General features: G+C 56.1%; 2 protein-coding genes across 2 annotated transcripts in view; both read left to right on the top strand.

Annotated features, from left to right (window-relative positions):
• LOC133342033 (uncharacterized) overlaps nucleotides 1-17,995 on the top strand; it is a 153,138-nt gene that overhangs the window by 52,116 nt on the left and 83,027 nt on the right. The window lies entirely within an intron of this gene.
• On the top strand, nucleotides 214-11,572 carry BSCL2 (BSCL2 lipid droplet biogenesis associated, seipin). Its single transcript, XM_061551407.1, has 10 exons — nucleotides 214-813; nucleotides 1,443-1,527; nucleotides 2,140-2,283; nucleotides 3,135-3,269; nucleotides 3,609-3,706; nucleotides 4,612-4,747; nucleotides 4,921-5,014; nucleotides 8,896-8,937; nucleotides 9,427-9,576; nucleotides 9,995-11,572. Exons 1-10 carry the CDS (start codon nucleotides 506-508, stop codon nucleotides 10,201-10,203), a joined length of 1,401 nt encoding a protein of 466 aa, XP_061407391.1. The 5' UTR covers nucleotides 214-505; the 3' UTR covers nucleotides 10,204-11,572.

The raw sequence follows: 17,995 nt of genomic DNA, 5'->3' as shown, positions 1-17,995 counted from the left end.
GGTCCGTACCCCCGTGACCCCCCGGAGCCCCTTGATCTCGCCGCCTGGGTCCGTACCCCCGTGACCCCCCGGAGCCCCTTGATCTCGCCGCCTGGGCCCCCCACGTAGCTGGGTTCAATCTCGACCCCAGGCCCCCCTTGACAACTCGGAGGCCGGTTAGGAAGTGATGTCATCCCGCGGGGTGAAGGGGGCGTGTCCAGCGGTGACGTATCCCGGAAGTGCATCCTGTAAACAGCTGATTCAAATTAGCGCGCACGTGTGCGGCTCTGCGGCAGCGGCGGGGTGACCTCCCGCGTGACTCTGACCTCTACGGCCACCCCGATCTGACCCTAAGTGACCCACAACCCCCCGTCTCTCTCCCTCCTACCGGCCCACCCCCCCCGTCTTCACCAGCCACAGCATTCGCGGCAGCTGCGGCCTAGCGCTGCCTCGAGCCGTGCCGGCGTTTGCCAGGGTTCGCCGCCGGCGCGCGAGAACGCGGCCGAGAGCTCCGGGCGGCGCGGTGATGCGGGGTCCCCGGGTCCCCACCGCGCCGCCTCTGCCGCCGCCGCCGCGGGGCCGGGGAGGCGGCGCGGGTGGTGGTCCCCCGGCGGCGCCGTCGTTGTCGGCGCGGCCGCTGCTGCTGCTGGCGGCGTGGGGCCACGAGGCGCTGGTGCTGGGGTTGGTTCGGGCGCGGCGCTCGCTGCTGCGCGCCGCGCTCGCCGGCTCCGTGCTGCTGCTACTGCTCTGGGTGTCGCTCTTCCTCTACGGCTCCTTCTACTACTCGTACATGCCGGCCGTGAGCTTCGAGGCGCCCGCGCACTACCACTTCAGGTAGCGGGGCCCTGGCCGCCTGGGCTCGTAAAGGAGAGGTCCGAATGGAGGGAGACGCATGCGAGGGGGGGGGGGGGGGAGACGTGGAGACGCACGGGTGGAAGGGGACTGAGGGGGAGACACGAGGGGACCGAGACGGGATTAGAGTTTAGAGCAGACGCGCCCCAAGGGGAGTGGAGACGCAGGCGGAATGTGCTGTACGCGAGAGAGGCAAGAGGGACGTGGAGACAACGCGGCCATGTGCGGGACGTGAGCGGGGGAGACGCAGGGGACACGGAGACCTGAGGGGGCTTGCAGGGAACACGAGGGGGGAGACGCGGCGAGGAGACACCGGGGGACACGGCCAAGGCGCAGGAGAAACGAGGGAGTCGTGGGGGGCGGAGCACACAGGGGTAACAAGGGGGACACGGGACCGAGGAGACACTACCGGTGGTGGTGGTGGGGAGGGTGCAGATGCATTGTGTGTGTGTGTTGACCTGTCCCGCGACCTGCCAGCAGCGAGCCTCCCACGTAACGCGACGGCAACCTCGCAGTGCACCTAGCCAGGCACGAGCTGCTGTCGCTGTTGTTGTTGTTGTGTCACCCCCCTGTGTGTTGTTGTTGTGTCACCCCCCTGTGTGTTGCCCCAGGTCCGACTGCCCCCGTCTCGGGGAGGAGCTGTGCTCATTCCCCGTGGCTAACGTCTCGCTCACCACCAACCACGGGCGTGACCAGGTCACTCGCACACAGAGACAAAGACCCCCCGTGTAGCCTGCACAGACTGTCGGGGCAAGTGCTGTTAGCGAGCACTAATAGAGGCCGACACGACACCTACGAGGGGGTGGTGTGGTGAGAAACACGCCCGGCCGCCTTTGTCTCCCCAATTCTGAGGAGGACCGGGACCAGTTGATGATGACGATTTTCGGGACCCCGTATCACACATCTCTGAAGTTGGTGGTGATGTTGATGATGATGTTGACTATGATGTAGATGCTGATGATGTTGATGCTGTAGATGCTGATGATGTTGATGGTGGTGGTGATAATGATGTAGATGGTAATGATGTTGATGGTGATGATGATGTAGGCGATGATGTTCGGGACCCCCTACCACATCTCCCTGGAGTTGTTGGTGATGATGTTGACTATGATGTCGATGGTAATGATGTTTACGGTAATGGTGATGGTTGTGGTGATGATGATGTAGGCGATGATGTTCGGGACCCCGTACCACATCTCCTTGGAGTTGGTGGTGATGTTGATGATGATGTTGACCATGATGTCGATGGTTATGATGTTGACGGTGATGCTGTAGATGCTGATGATGTTGGTGGTGGTGATGATGTAGGCGATGATGTTCGGGACCCCGTACCACATCTCCCTGGAGTTGGTCCTCCCCGAGTCTCCGACCAATCAGCGGCTGGGGATGTTCATGGTCGTCATGGAGACGTACGGGCGCGGAGGCGAGAGTCTGCAAACAGCAGAGCGCGCGGTACTCGCACATTGACAGCACCTGCTGCAATACAGCAAGTCCTCCTTTAACACGGTAGATGCGTTCCTGAAAAGTGCCGCGTTGAGAGAAAAACGCGTTGAGAAAAAACATTTCCCCCCCATGAATATTGTAACGAGAAAGTTTGACCGGATGCGATGAACTACGCATACACAGTGAGATCATCTTCTTGGTTCTTTCGGTAAAGTCACGTAGAAGGAAAATAATAAAATAATAAAAATACAACATAATAAAATAATTCTCACGACGTTTCGGCCACAACGCAAGCAGCCGTCCTCAGGTGTAGAACAGGTCTGTCGAGAAGGCAGAGTCTGAATGGCACGCCCCAGGCTTGGAGCGACTATTTATGCTGGGATGGAGGGTCGAAGAGCGTCTTGACATAATAATTTTCATATCAAGAGGAATTTAGCATATTTATGGGAAATGCAGATATGCGATTAGCACTACTTGTGAAATGCGTAGGAGGTTTGGCGAGGGGTTTAAAGTCATTATGCAGGATTAGCAGTATCACCGCTCCGCTCGGCCGCGCAGCTGCAGAAAGTAGTTCTTCATCGGCTGTTCCGAAACCCGCGTTATGACGGGCGTGCCCCGCATTATGACGGGGTACACTCCACGTTATAGCGGTGAGCATTCTGCCTTACAATGGCGCGCATTACGCAGTGCACGAAAAGCGCTCTCTGATGGAAGAACCGCATTGCAGTGTGAACGCCACTTGTTAAGCGAGGACTTACCATACACTTCACTACACGGGACAGTATTTACTGTCGGTAGAGGCATGCAAAACAAAGCAAGGTGATGTAGCGGTACCGTCCGTGGTGTTTGCGGTGGTGCAGGTGATGTTGCGATACCGCTCGTGGTTGTTGCGGCTGATGGAGACTGTGGTGAACGCGCCGCTGCTGCTCGGCGGTTGGACCGAGCAGAAGCAGACGCTTGACGTAAACTTCTACTCGGACTACCGAGAAAACGCGGTGAGCAACCACAACCACCACACGCAGCCACAATACACCCACACACAATCGAACACAACCACTACACACAATCACACGCAACCACCACGCACAGCCACCCACAGCCACAATACACCCACACACAATCGAACACAACCACTACACACAATGACACGCAACCACTACACACAATCACACACAACCACCACGCACAGCCACCCACAGCCACAATACACCCACACACAACCACCCTTTCATAGGTGTGCCGTGCCAGCCTTCATAGGTGCTACTCGCTAACAGCACTTGCCCCAACTGCCTGTGTGTGCTACATGGGGGATCTTTGTCTTTGTGTGTGTGTAGTACCGCCCCACGTGGGGGGCTCTGGTTGAGATTCGCGCGCGCAGAGTGGAGATCTACTCGGCAATCGTGCGCATCCACGCACGATTCACAGGGCTCAGGTGACGCCACCATCATCACCATCATCACCATCATCCCCACCACCACTACCATCAACACCATCATCATCACCATCACCACCATCATCACCACCACCACCACCATCAACACCATCATCATCACCACCATCACCACCATCATCCACGCACGATTCACAGGGGCTCAGGTGACGCCACCTCACATCACACATCACACCATATCAACACCACCAACTATCAACATCAACCCCACCACGACCATCAACATCAACACCATCAACACCATCATCACCATCATCACCATCATCACCATCATCACCATCATCACCATCATCCACGCATGCTTCACAGGCTCAGGTGATGCCACCATCACCACCACCAACATCACCCACCACATCACCACCACCACCATCAACACCACCATCACACACCACCATCAACGACCATCAACACCACCATCAAACCACCACCTCAACACCACCACATCAAACACCACCACCATCACACCACACCATCACACCACCACAACACGACCACCACCACGACCATCAACACCACCACCATCACGACCATCAATCAACACCACTATCACCACCACCATCAACACCACCATCACCACCACCATCAACACCACCATCACCACCACCATCACCACCTATTACCACCATCGCCACCACCACCACCATGATGAGCGGTGATGGCGCCAACTTGTGCACTCATGTTGATGTTGGCCCTGTCCCTCTGGTTCAACTTGTCTGGTTGACGACTCGTGCTTGTGTGTGCTTGTGTGCTTGTGTGTGCTTGTGTGTGCTTGTGTGTGCTTGTGTGTGCTTGTGTGTGCTTCCCGTGTGTGATTGTGTGTGCTTGTGTGTGCTTGTGTGATTGTGTGTGCTTGTGTGTGATTGTGGTCGCCGCGTGTCTTGCCGTAGGTACCTGATGTATTACTTCCCCGTGACGTGCGCACTTGTCGGAGTTGTGAGTAACTTCTCGTTCCTGCTCGTGGCCGCGCTGCTCTCCTACCTCCAGTGGGGGGGGGGCAGGCCCCCTGACAACATCCGCGTGCAGGTAAGGGGGGCACGGGGGGGGACGCACGGTGGCGGGGGGGTGGTCCGGGGGCTTGGGGGGCACCGGGGGTGGGGGACACAGGGAGGGGGCAGAGTGATGGGAGTGAAATGATTCACGGGAATGATTGATGGTGGTGATCGTATTGACGGTGGTAATGGCATTCCTCACTGCAGGTGGACTTCAGGGAGGGAGTGACCCCCGTAACTACCTCAACCCCAGGGACGACTCTAAGACAACGGCGAGACGCGCTAAGACAGCGGAGAGACGGTGAGAGCGAGAGAGAGATCGTGTGAGTGAGAGAGATGGTGAGAGTGAGAGATCGTGTGAGTGAGAGAGACGGTGAGAGCGAGAGAGAGATGGTGAGAGTGAGAGAGAGATGGTGAGAGTGAGAGAGAGATGGTGAGAGTGCGAGAGAGATTGTGTGAGTGAGAGATGGTGAGAGTGAGAGAGAGATTGTGTGAGTGAGAGATGGTGAGAGTGAGAGAGAGAGAGATCGTGTGAGTGAGAGAGATGGTGAGAGTGCGAGAGACGTTAAAGAGAGCGGGGAAATAGTGATGGGGTGAGAGGGTGAGCAAGTAGGCATTTGTGCATGTGTGTTAACCTCTGTGCATATTTGTGTACCTGTGTGTTCATAAGTGTATACCTGCATGGGTGTGTACTTGCATGTGTGTGTGTCTACCGCCGTGGTGACATCACTACCACTTTGTGGCGAATGGTGACTATTGTTGTGTGTACTTGTGTGTGTATCTTTGTCTCTGTACCGACAAAAACAACCCCCTACCTCCTCGATGGTGCCGGGCGGTAACAGTGTCGTGGCGGTGAGCAATACCATGGGGGGGAAGGCCGATTCCAATCGGCTTTTTTCCATCATGGTGCTCCTAGCCAACACAGCGACAAACGGGGGCTCTGGACGGTGCGACGGGCAGGTGACCAATCCACCTTCAACTAAATTACCACGAGACCACGGTATAAATCGCAAATTAAGCTTGTGCCGGAGGTCCCGGGAGATGGGCGGCATCTATGGCGTCTCCTGGCAGAGTCAGGAGACTGAACCTTGGGGTTCGTCTAGAAATGGCAAAAAGCCACTGTGAGTGGCCACATGGAATGTGCAAAGACTCAGTGTGGAGGAGAGGCTGCCACTCCTCTGTCGCGAGCTGGACCAGTACCGCCTGGATCTCTGTGGTATTCAGGAGGTCTGGTGGACTGATTCTATCACTGGTCACTATGAGGTTTTGACAGTCCTCTACTCGAGGCAGAAAACTAGCCAACCAACAGGGAGTGGCTCTTCCTCTGAACAAAATAATGAAGGGGGCATGGGAGCGTGGCAGTGAGGTGTGAGAGGCTGTGAGTCCCAGGGTACTGTGGGCTTGCCTTCCCATCAACCAGAGGCGAGGAGTACTGGTTGTGGTTATTTGTGCCCCCACCGAAGACGAATATCCGTGGAGGGATGCAGGCAAGGCCGATTAGTCCGATGCCTTCTATGACCTCCTGTCACAGGTGCTAGCTAAAATGGCCCCTTGGGATAGAGTCATCCTGTTGGGTGTCTTTAATGCCCGAGTTTGTCATGACGCGGGCACCTGGGCATGGTCCACATCAGCAAAATAACCATGGTAGGAGGCTGCTAGACTTCTGTGCAGCCTATGGGCTTGAAATTACCAACACGCTGTTCCAGCATTGGCACATCCACAAATCATGGATACACACTAGGTCCAAGTAAGAACATCTGCGGGACTATATAGTGACGGAACAGCAGATGCGGGCCCATGTTCTTGACACCAGGATCTACCAACAGTGGCCTGGTCTCAGCTGATGAAAGTTGCAAGTGAGAATGTCATCATCGCTTCGAGTTGCGGGTGGCATCCCCCCCCCCCCTCCTCTTGATGTTGAGGGGAAATGGGCAAGGTTTAGTACTGTGGCTCATGTAGCTGCAATGGCTGCTTTGGGTACGCGGTCCAAACCTCCCCCAGAGACCCTGACGGAGGAAGTGTTCCAGCTAGCTGAGAAAAAGTAGCAGGCCAACTCCCACCATCTATAGCATACCACGTCAGAGAATGAGAAGTGGTGGTTGCGGGTTGTTGAGGAGATGGGATCTGTCTCGGTAGCCCTCGTTTACAAATCACTCTTTAATTCCATTAGCACGACACCTATCACCATCCTTCGGGGAAAGACCGGTGATCTGATCTCTGACCCCCAGAAACAGGTTTGCAGGTTTGCTGAGCATTTCTGTGAGATCTTGGGGGAGGGGAATTCCCTCAGCCCAGAAAACATCATGGGCAAGGTGGGGATGACCTCGCTGAAGCTGCTGTGCCTTAAATATTGGAAGAAGTAGTCACCCCCTGTGAGTGGCTGGCTGAAGTGCCATCAGTTGGGGAAGTATGGAACGCGATCCAGAGTGTGAGAACAGGAAAAGCGCCGGGCAAAGATGATCTCCCAAGCGAACTGCTGATGGAGGGTGGCATTTGTGTGTCGACATCATTACAACAGTCTGGACCACTGGACAGGTTCCGCAGGATTGGAAGGATGCTCTGGTGGTCCACCCTTCAAGAAGGGGGACCGACCGCACAGACTGTAACAATTACAGGGGCATCTCCCTCCTCAGTGTGCCAGGAAAGGTCCTGGCAAGGATTATTCAACACTAGCAGGAAGTACCCGGCATTGCCGGGGTCTTAAAAATATTTCAAAACTACTCTTAAAAATGTAACAGCAGTGCATACTGACTGTGGTGGTACCTGCTATGATTACAGCAGTGTATACCAACTGTGGTGGTACCTGCTATCACTACAGTAGTACATGCTGACTCTATATCAGTATTTATCGACTGTATAGCACAACGTACTCACCTGACAGAGTGGCGTGGTGAGGCCTAGTCCCGTGCAGAGCCTCCGGCCTCGCCTAGATTGTACAGCCGGCCGAGGTGGCACCTTGTTAGGCTGGGGCTGGGTTGCTACCCCCCCCCCCCCCCCCCCCCGCAGTCACGATCTCCCCGGCCGCTCTGCAGTGATATCTACGGCCTATAGTGGTAGCATCTAGCGACTGTATAGTAGTGATAACTACGCGCATTGGAGTGGGGGGGGGGACATCACACAGTGAAGAATTTACATGAGCGTTTATAGCATTTTTAACACGAAAGAAAATGTCCCCCTCACTACCACCGAAGGCGTGCGACTTGGCATGGGCCGCCCCCCCTACCAAAGGCGCGTGAGTTGGTACGGTCGCGCAGGCGTCATAAATAAATACATAAAATGTAAGCGCACAAAAATCGCACTAAATCGACAAGTAAACCAATTTTAAGTTGACGGGTGTGAAAAAGGAATAGCGCTTGCTGACCGTGGGGCTTACGGCGTGGTGCCTGGCTATTTTTTTTACGTCAACCCCACCGTTGGAGAGCCAAGCGCGTGACCACACACAAACCCACAAACAATTTTTGACTTCTATATATATAGATTACCTTGCCAGGTACGCCGAGGAGAGGCTTGTGGAGCCCCAATGTGGTTTCAGACCAGGGCGGTCCTGCACAGTTGCCATATTTTCTGTCCATCTGCTACAGCAGAGGTGTAGTTGATTCCAACAAGACCTCCATCTCTGCTTTATTGACCTGGTCAAGGCCTATTTATACCATCAGCAGGCCAGGGCTTTTAGTTGTTATTCGTGCTTTTGGAGTCCCGGACTCTCTGCTCACAATCATTAAGGACCTTCATGATGGTGGCCAGGCAGGGTAAAGCTACGTGGCCGGGCTTCAGAGCCATTCCCTGTTCACCTTGGGGTGTGACAGGGATGTCCTCTGACTCCTAAATCATTTAAACAAATGTTGAACACATAGTTCGGGAAGCCTTTCATGGCTGTACCGGAGGAATTTCCGTCTGGTCTAGATACAATGGGAGGCTGATGGATGACCAGGTGCGGTCGAGGGATGGTTCTGCGCTGGTTAGAAACATTCAAGCTGGCCTGCCTACGATCCATCCTGGGTTCAACCAGGCTGAAATGTGTGAGGAGCTCACAAATCCTTGAAAGATCTGGACACGGTCACATCAGTGAGCTCCTCTGGCAGGCAAGGCTTTGTTGGCGAATGGCGGTTGTTATTGTCGTGTACCCGCGTATGTGTGTATCTGATTGTGTCTTTGTACCTGCGTCTGTACCTGTGTGCGTAGAACTGACTGCTGGACAAACGCTGCTGACGCCGGCAGGAACAGGTGACACACACGGGGTCACTTGGGGCTACCGCCCCTCCCCCTCTTCCTCCACCCCCTCTTCCTCCTCACCCCCTTCCCCTCCCACCTCCTCCTCTTGCTGGTGATGGCCATTTTTTTACCTTTAAGGTTGTTGGCAGCCAACATCATTGTTCATGATTAATTATTGCGTTAGGCCATGTACCGATCTGGCCGTGATTGTCTTCTAAGGCCCTCCACCACCCGGCGCGGCCAAACAAATCAAAACGTCACGTGGTGCGCAGGCGTTTAACGTCGCGCCGCTTGTGATCGTGTCGGTTCAACTCACCCGGTGGCGAGTCAGGGAGTGATTATCACACACCAGGCGAGATTGAGAGTGATTCTCAAGTCACCTGCTGTGAGTTAGAGAGGTTTTATCACCCGGTGAGTTCACAAGAAATTCTCACCTGGTGAGTTTGAGAGCAATTCTCTCCGAATAATCAATTATTAATGAGAATCGTGATGTTTTCACAGGCCGTGGTGGTCGTGGTGATGGTAGCGGTGATGGTGGTGATGGCCGTGGTGATGGTGGTGATGGCCGTGGTGATGGCGGCGGTGGTGATGGTGGTGGTGGTGCCGTGCTGGAGACGCTGGGAGTTCGCTCGTCTCTGCCGCTCGTTCGAGGTAACACTGGCGGTGGTGGTGGTGGTGGTGGTGACGGCGGTGGTGGTGATGGCGGTGGTGGTGATGGAGGTGGTGGTGATGGAGGGTGGTGGTGATGGAGGTGGTGGTGATGGAGGTGGTGGTGATGGAGGTGGTGGTGATGGGGGTGGTGGTGATAGTGGCAGTGGTGATGGCGGTGGTGGCGATAGTGGCGGTGATGGCGGTGGTGGTGGTTGCGGTGGTGGTAATGGTGGCAGTGGTGGTAGTGGTGGTGGTGGTGGCGGCGGTGGTGGTGGTGGTGGTGGTAGTAGTGGTGGTGGTGGCGGCGGTAGTAGTGGTAGTGGTGGTGGTGGCCATGAGGGTGATTAGCGACGTCCCGTTAGCCGATCCCTCCCGACCCCCCACCCGCTAACCCCGCCCCCACCCCCACCTCCTCCAGTTGCCGTGGAGACCACGGAGGAGGCCACTGCCGTCGTCGCCAGCGACGACACGGAAGAGGGTGACGCCCCCCTCCTTGCGACCTCTGACCCGGAGCAGGGGTCACTCAGGCAACGTCACGTGACCTCGCTTATGCACTTCCCCCCTAACCCATCGCCCCCCCCCTCAACTATGACCCCTGAACACTTGACCCACGGCCCTGCACTGTGACCCACGGCCCTGCACTGTGACCCAGCGCCCTGCACTCTGACCCAGCGGTGCCGTGCACTGTGACCCAGCGCCCTGTACTGACCCAGCGGTGCCGTGCACTGTGACCCAGCGCCCTCCGCTCTCCGTGATGCTTGTGGCGATCTGCCAGTCCCAGTGCATACTTAAGACTGTTACAGAGCTCCCTCTCTACCCCCTCCTCTCCCCTCTGCACGTTCGCGATTGCTTGAAAAAATATAAACAAATAAACTCAAATGACCCGATGGTGACCCACGTCTACCAATGTCTCTAGCCTTGCCTAGACCACCAGCTCCAGAGTGGGGACGCGTGACGGTACATTCGAAGCGACCGCCGACGCGGCGGAGGGCTGGGAACGTGGCCGCATGAGCGAGCGCTCGGGTTTCCTGGGTAGAAGGGGGCCCCTGGGTTTGATTCCCGACTGGGTCGCTACCCCTCTCTGGCGAGTTTGTACGTCGTATGTATGTTGAACTTCTTTCGCACCATACGTAGCCAACCGTGCGAATCGGTAGGTGCGAGAAAAGTTTGTTCTCCCCCTGTTCTGCATGGGGTTTCTCTGTTTAGCGACATAGAAAAGTAATGCAGCAGCGTAGCGCTGGCTGCTGGCGGGGAAGGGGATCTGCAGCTTGCAGCAGCCCTGACGTCAGCAGGCCACGTGACACACCAGAGGGGATATCTGGGGGAAAGGTTACAGGAGCACGTGGGGGGAGCCTGGGAACCCGCCGGTAGGTTCTAGACAAGGGGCGTGGCCAGGAGCGAGGCCACGCTGGGAGCATAAAAGGGGGCCCTGAACGAGAGCTCGGGGCTGTCGTTTGGAGTGGGATCTCCGTTGTGCTGTTGAAGATCGTCGCTGTTGTCTTCACTCGACATTGCGCTGCTAGACGGTAGTTGGCTGTCTCGGTTCAGCGCCGTCGGTGTTAGACGGCTCGCGTTGTGTGTAGGCTCGCGACACACGTAGAGTTTACACTGAGACATCTCCTTTACCAGTGGCAAAATATAGTAGTAGGTTTTTACCCTTTCAACTGGTACAAAAACTGACACCTTTATACAAGGCATCATGTTTTCAATAACCACAACACAATCAGTCAAAATGCATCATCTGGTCCAACACCAATGGAGACTAGGCTCTAAGAAAAGCTGTCTCGGGTGTGGACCAATCGACTTCAATGACATTATCATCAGAGTTGTTTCTTTTTGTTTGCATTTTGACTGCTTGTGTTGTGGTTATTGCAAACATGATGCCTTGTATAAAGGTGTCAGTTTTTGTCCCAGTTGAAAGGGTAAGAACCTATTACCACGTAGAGTTGTGTATAAAGTGAGCGACATAAGAGCGTGGACCAGCGTAGGGTGTGTATTGTGCAAAGGGTGCTCGGCTAATTAAAAGTGCCGTCAACTCTTCGTGTCTCCGAGTTGGTCACTACATCTGGGTTCTCCGGTTCCTATAAAAACATACAGTACCCAGGAGAGCCTCATCGAGTCTCAAGGCTCATGTTCAGGAGAGTCCTGCCAGGTTTGTCGCAGCGATAGGGGGCGATGCTGCTGCTGTGTGATCCCAGTTGAAAGAGTTTTGCAGGGAATGTCAACTTTGGGGATGTGGTTTGGTCGATGCCGGTTCCACTGTGTGTGGGTTTAGCTATGGGAGGAAGCAGAACCCAGAGGAAGCCGACTCAGAACAGGGGGAGAAGATGGAAAATCTGAAGTCAACACTTTTAGAGCTTTGTGCAGATATGGGATAAGTCCTGTTAGCAGGTAGCAGCACCTATGAAGTCCGCCACGGTACACGAGGGGGTGGATGGCCAGCACCATGCCCCTTTTGACTCCGCAATGTTCATGGTGACACACCGCACCAGACACCCTTTGGAAGCTTAGTCGACTTCGGGGAGGTTCAGCTCTGGTTCAACTATCCAACTGGTTGCCTGGTTTGTCGCGCAGCGCACCAACACCTTCACCACCCCTCCCGACTCTCACTGCAGAACAGGGGGAGAACAAACAAACTCCACACAGAGAGGTGCCCAGGTTGGGAATCGAACTCAGGGACTTCTGGCTGCGAGACGCATCACCGCTCACTCGCTCTCACTCACTCGCTCGCTCTCACTCACTCGCTCGCTCTCTGCAGCAGCAGCAGCTGCATCGGTGGCATTGAAGAAGAGAGCGGACACGGGCCCGTTACGGCATCACGGGTTTATTTGCCCTAGAGGCTTCTTGAGTGGCACACACACACACAGGTTCAGTACACGAGGCCCCAACAATCTGAATATTTCTGCTCAAACACCGCGATTGAGTACGTGCGTGTACGTGCAAGCGTTGTTGATATTCGGGGCGCTGGCCCAGCTGTAGTAGTAGCGCCTTCACTGCAAGTTGCGGGGACTCAAGGTTCGAACCCAGCAGGCCGCCCTGGTTAATACTGCGGTGGTGCTGGGTATTATCCATTAAAATACTACCACTCCGCGTCGTCCACCGCTCTCGCGATGAACGCGAAATATCCCGTGATGTGATGTGCAAGCTCCTCGGGCTACCTTGTGCCCGAGGAGCTTGCAAAGCAGCAGCATGGCCCACCACCCGCACCACCCCCTCTCCTCGACCACCACTGCCGCGGGCTGTGTCCGTGAAATGGCGGCAGGGCCTTGCGGAGTGTGACGGCTCCCAAAGGGGCAATCGTCACACTTCCCCCCATGGAGTTCATTGTGGCCACGTCTGTCCGTTTCCCCCGCCCACCCCTTGCCCACCACATCCAGGACGAATCTACCCCCCGCTACGGGCCTGTGCCCACTAAGCCACGTTGCCAACCTCCTCCAGTCTTAAGCCTGCGAGCCAGAATACATCTGCCTACCCGGCACACCACATCAAGTATCCCTCCCTCGGCCTGTTGCTACGTACGGCTCACCACGAACCCCCCCCCCCCCTCAACTCGATCGAGTGCTCGCCTGCAAACTGTTTGGTGAGCAATGACGCACAGGCTACAAGACGACCGCCCCCACCCCGCCCAAAGCAACAGAGGGTCCCCTTCCACAACTCCCATCACGCAGATACATGCAGGGCGGCCTCACCCCCCCCCCCCCCCCCCCCGGGGCCCCCTTCTGGTTTCACGATTGCAGCGCCCCCCCCCCCCCCCCTGTAAGAGGGCGACCGTCTCCTGCTGCTGCCTGTAAACAACAGATGCGGCTCCACAACCGGTGAACGCTGTGCACGGTGAGGAGGGGATGCACGCGAACAGCAAATTTTGCGGAGAATGAAATTGGCCTACGAAATTTTTTAAAAATAAATTACCTTAAATAAATACATTAATCCAATCACTTTGTCTCTTTCGATGCAGCAGTCGTGTAGAGTTCCAGATGCGATTCGCAGATAGCCAAAAGCGCGGACAGCGAGTTCGCGAATAACGAGGGAATTCCGTACACGCGGTAAATGTCACGATCGCGAGGCCGAGGGCCGCCGAAATCTCACGCCGGCCACAGGGTTCGCTCGCAGCCACCGTCACGACTCCTCGTCCAGTTCCGGGGGGTCAGGCCACGTGCTCTAGTAGAGCGGTCACGGTCCTGGCCGGATTTGTGTCGAGAAACTCTCCACCACTTGACACGGCCAAACGAATGTAATTGTCACCTGGCGCACGAGCCGTGGTGACAACGCGCCGATTATGATGGGGCCAGCTCACCCACCAACACAACAACAACAACCGCCATTTGCCACTAAGTGGCGGTGACGTCACCACGACGCTTGTGCCAGGCCATGTGCACCTTGAGGCCACGTGAAGTGTCGAACGCCCGCTGGCAGGAGGTCACGGGGCAGACCCAGGTGCCATGGGTCGACTGACTGAGACGACTGGCTGATGCACCACCTGTGCCCCCTACTGTGCCAACTTGCTGTGCTTTAGCCACTCCGCTCGTTGTTGTGAGCGTCGCTCCTCCGCCCTCCGTTGTTGTTGGAGGGCGACTGCCTCCAACTGCCCAGTAGCGTCCTTCACGAGCCTCCTCCACAGAGGCTGATCTTGACACCGCTGGTACCAGTCATCGGCAAGTCCACTCAGCTCCACGCCCTCCTGTACCACATCAACACTCCCCCTCACTCAGCCACATCCTACCCACCCCCCCCATCCACTCACCCACACTTCTACTCACCCACCTACTCACTCGCCCACCCATCCACACTCCTACCCACTGACCCACCCACCCACTCACACATGCACTCACCCTCTCATCCACCCACCCACTCAACTCGCCCGGTGAGCCAGAGGATTAATTCTCACGACCAGGTTCAACAGCGATCAGATCCAGACCATTTCAATCGACGCTGCGTCTCCAGGGCAGGAGCCCGGGACGTGGACAAACGTCCACGCATCGTTACACCGCGCGGTGACTGAATTCGTTTTGGCCGTGTCGAGCGGCGGAGGGTGTCGCAACGCGAGTCTTGCCAGGATTGTTCGTTGCCACGTGGCCCAGCACAGACAACCCGGTGGACGACGAATCGTAACGAGTGTCGCTGCAAGTTGGCTGTCGACGGTGCTGCCGGCGAACAGAGCGCACGCCCGCACAGCTTCATCAGCCGACGCTATCAGCGGTGCACAAGCACAAACAACAACTCGGCTCTTGTCTACAATAACAACAACGCTGCCGCCACCGTGTGTGCGTGCGCGTGCATGGCCTTAAAACGAAACTTAAATAGCAGGCGACGTCTTGGACGATGGCCCTTCCCTTCATCGCACACACAGAGAGAGAGGCTGTCGGTGAGAGTGGTGATGGCGACGTACGGCTGCTGATGTAGTCGCAGAGCGACAACTACAATCTCACATCCAGGTGGTCAAGCCAGGTAGACGTGTCAGGAGCACCGGAGTGCGTCGCTGCGATGTATCCGTCGTATTTGTGGATTGGGCTGCGTCGTTATACGTTGAACGTTCTGTTCAGGATGAACAAAGTGGCACACTATGATAATTGGTTCTTTACCCTTCTATCTGGCAACAAAACTGACACCTTTTTACAAGGAGTCATGTTTGCATAGACCGCAATACCTGCAGTCATAATACAAACAAAAGAACATAACTCTGATAATGTGCACTGTCCCTGAAGTTGATTGGTCCACACCCGAGCATCTACACTATGGTTCCCATAGTGTAGATGCTTGCCCCGAGCTCTCATACTCTGAAGGTGCATTGTCCTTGAGTTGTGCGCCTTTTGGCGTCATCTGGTCCAACCCATATGAGACTAGGCTCTAAGGAAAGCTGTCTCGGGTGTGGACCAATCAACTTCAGGGACAGTGCACATTATCAGAGTTATGTTCTTTTGTTTGTATTATGACTGCAGGTATTGCGGTCTATGCAAACATGACTCCTTGTAAAAAGGTGTCAGTTTTGTTGCCAGATAGAAGGGTAAAGAACCAATTATCATATTTTTACTGGCAAATGAGGTTCCCATAAAGTGGCACACTACTGGGGCGTTTTTAATTGTCCAGTTGTGCATCAGGCATCCGCATCTGCTACGGTTTGGTTTGTACGGATGCGGTCGAGGGTGGACATTGAATGAGCTTCGTGGAAGATCAAAACCAGGAACTTTGGAGATGATGATGACGACGACGATGATGATGGAGGCGACACCGTGGGCATGGGGGCCTGTGGAGAATCGCGTCCGAGTTCGGCGTGAATTTTAAAATCATCGTCCGAGTGACCTCACAGCCATAGAGGCCGACACCGACTCTCAACGACAGCCTCACCCGCCAGCGCGCCCCTACAGCGTCTCATTGACACCATCACAGTCTCTGAACCACGGCTTCATGGGGTCAACGACGGGGAACAGCGCTTCACCTAAAGCCTCGTAATCTCCCCTTCCAGTCGGGCCGAGCTACAGTCCCAGCCTTACCTACAGACCCAGCCTGACCTACAGACCCAGCCTGACCTACAGACCCAGCCTGACCTACAGTCCCAGCCTGACCTACAGACCCAGCCTGACCTACAGACCCAGCCTGACCTACAGTCCCAGCCTGACCTACAGACCCAGCCTGACCTACAGACCCAGCCTGACCTACAGACCCAGCCTGACCTACAGTCCCAGCCTGACCTACAGACCCAGCCTGACCTAGTCCCAGCCTGACCTACAGACCCAGCCTGACCTACAGACCCAGCCTGACCTACAGTCCCAGCCTGACCTACGGACCCAGCCTGACCTACAGTCCCAGCCTGACCTACAGACCCAGCCTGACCTACAGACCCAGCCTGACCTACAGACCCAGCCTGAGCAACAGACCCAGCCTGACCTACAGACCCAGCCTGACCTAGTCCCAGCCTGACCTACAGACCCAGCCTGACCTACAGACCCAGCCTGACCTACAGTCCCAGCCTGACCTACGGACCCAGCCTGACCTACAGTCCCAGCCTGACCTACAGACCCAGCCTGACCTACAGACCCAGCCTGACCTACAGACCCAGCCTGAGCAACAGACCCAGCCTGACCTACCGGTCTGCAGTCTGAACTACAGTCGGGCTTAACTACATGCGGTCTGACCTACAGTCTTACAGTCTGACCTACTGCCTCACATCTTGACCAGCAATTGCACAGTCTGAGCTACAGCATCGCATTCTGAACTACAGCCTGCGCTACATCGTTACGGCCTGACCGAGTCTCAGCCTGCCCTACAGCCTCACAGCCTCACCTACAGCCTCAACTACAGCCTCACAGCCTCGCCTACAGCTATCACTGCCTGCCCTACAGCTACCACTGCCGGCCCTACAGCCTGAGCACCGCACCGCCACCCAGACGGACACACACACACACAGACGTCCACAATGAGGCTCAGGAGGGGGGGGGGCTCCTGCCCAGTGGAAGATAGGGGAGAGGGGGGGCACAGGAGCTGGGAGGGCTGGGGGGGCAGAGGAGAAGGCACGGGGATCAGCGGAGGGGGCGGGGGGGAGCGGCGCGTGTGTGCCGCCCCCCCCCCCCCCCCACGGGGGAGCGCGTGCGCGCGTCCTGTGCTTCTCTGCGCACGTGTGTACACTCGCACACAAGCACGCACACAAGCACGCACATAGGTGTACACCTGCGTGCGTGCGTGCACACTCTTACGGGTATACGCGTGTGCGTGTGTGCGCATGTACACACACACAGGTGTATATGCGTATACGTGTGTGTGCACGTGTACACACACAGGTGTATACACGTGTACGTGCGTGCACGTGTACGTGCGTGCACGTGTACACACACACACACACAGGTGTATACGCGTGTACACCTGTGTGCGTGCGTGCACACTCTTACGGGTATACGCGTGTACGTGTGTGTACACACATTCACAGGTGTATACGCGTGTACGTGTGTTTGCACGTGTACACACACACACACAGGTATACGCGTGTACGTGTGCGCACGCATGTAGCCTCGTACATACGCAAGCACACACACACACACACGTACATACGCGTGTGTGTGTGTGTGTGCGCGCGGCACACTCACGTACACACGTACACGCGCGTGTACACGTGCGCGCGCTAGGAGCGTCTGTGTGCAGACTTGCGAGCCTGGCTCTTGGAGCCTCTGCCCGAGGCCTCCTCACTGCAAGAGACAACGACGACAACAAAAACAGAGATAAAGGTCCCGCAGGTAGCCCAGCATGGCTGTCGGGGCAAGTGCTATTGGCGAGCAGCACCGATGGGGGGAGCAGTGCTGGTCAACACCGCTCCCTTACGGCCGCCTTTGTCCCGCCAAGGGCGATGTTTACACATTGCACCAAGAGTGGTTCAGATGTTTGTCACCGATGTTGGTGGCTGCGAGTGGGAATGGAACTCGGGTCGATTCGA

The sequence above is a fragment of the Lethenteron reissneri genome, chromosome 2 (assembly GCF_015708825.2).
Source record: "Lethenteron reissneri isolate LAM-NWPU_2019-01 chromosome 2, ASM1570882v1, whole genome shotgun sequence".
NCBI classification, from domain to species: Eukaryota; Metazoa; Chordata; class Hyperoartia; order Petromyzontiformes; family Petromyzontidae; genus Lethenteron; species Lethenteron reissneri.
The sequence above is the reverse complement of the archived record's forward strand: the minus strand, read 5'-3'. Positions and strand labels throughout refer to the sequence as shown.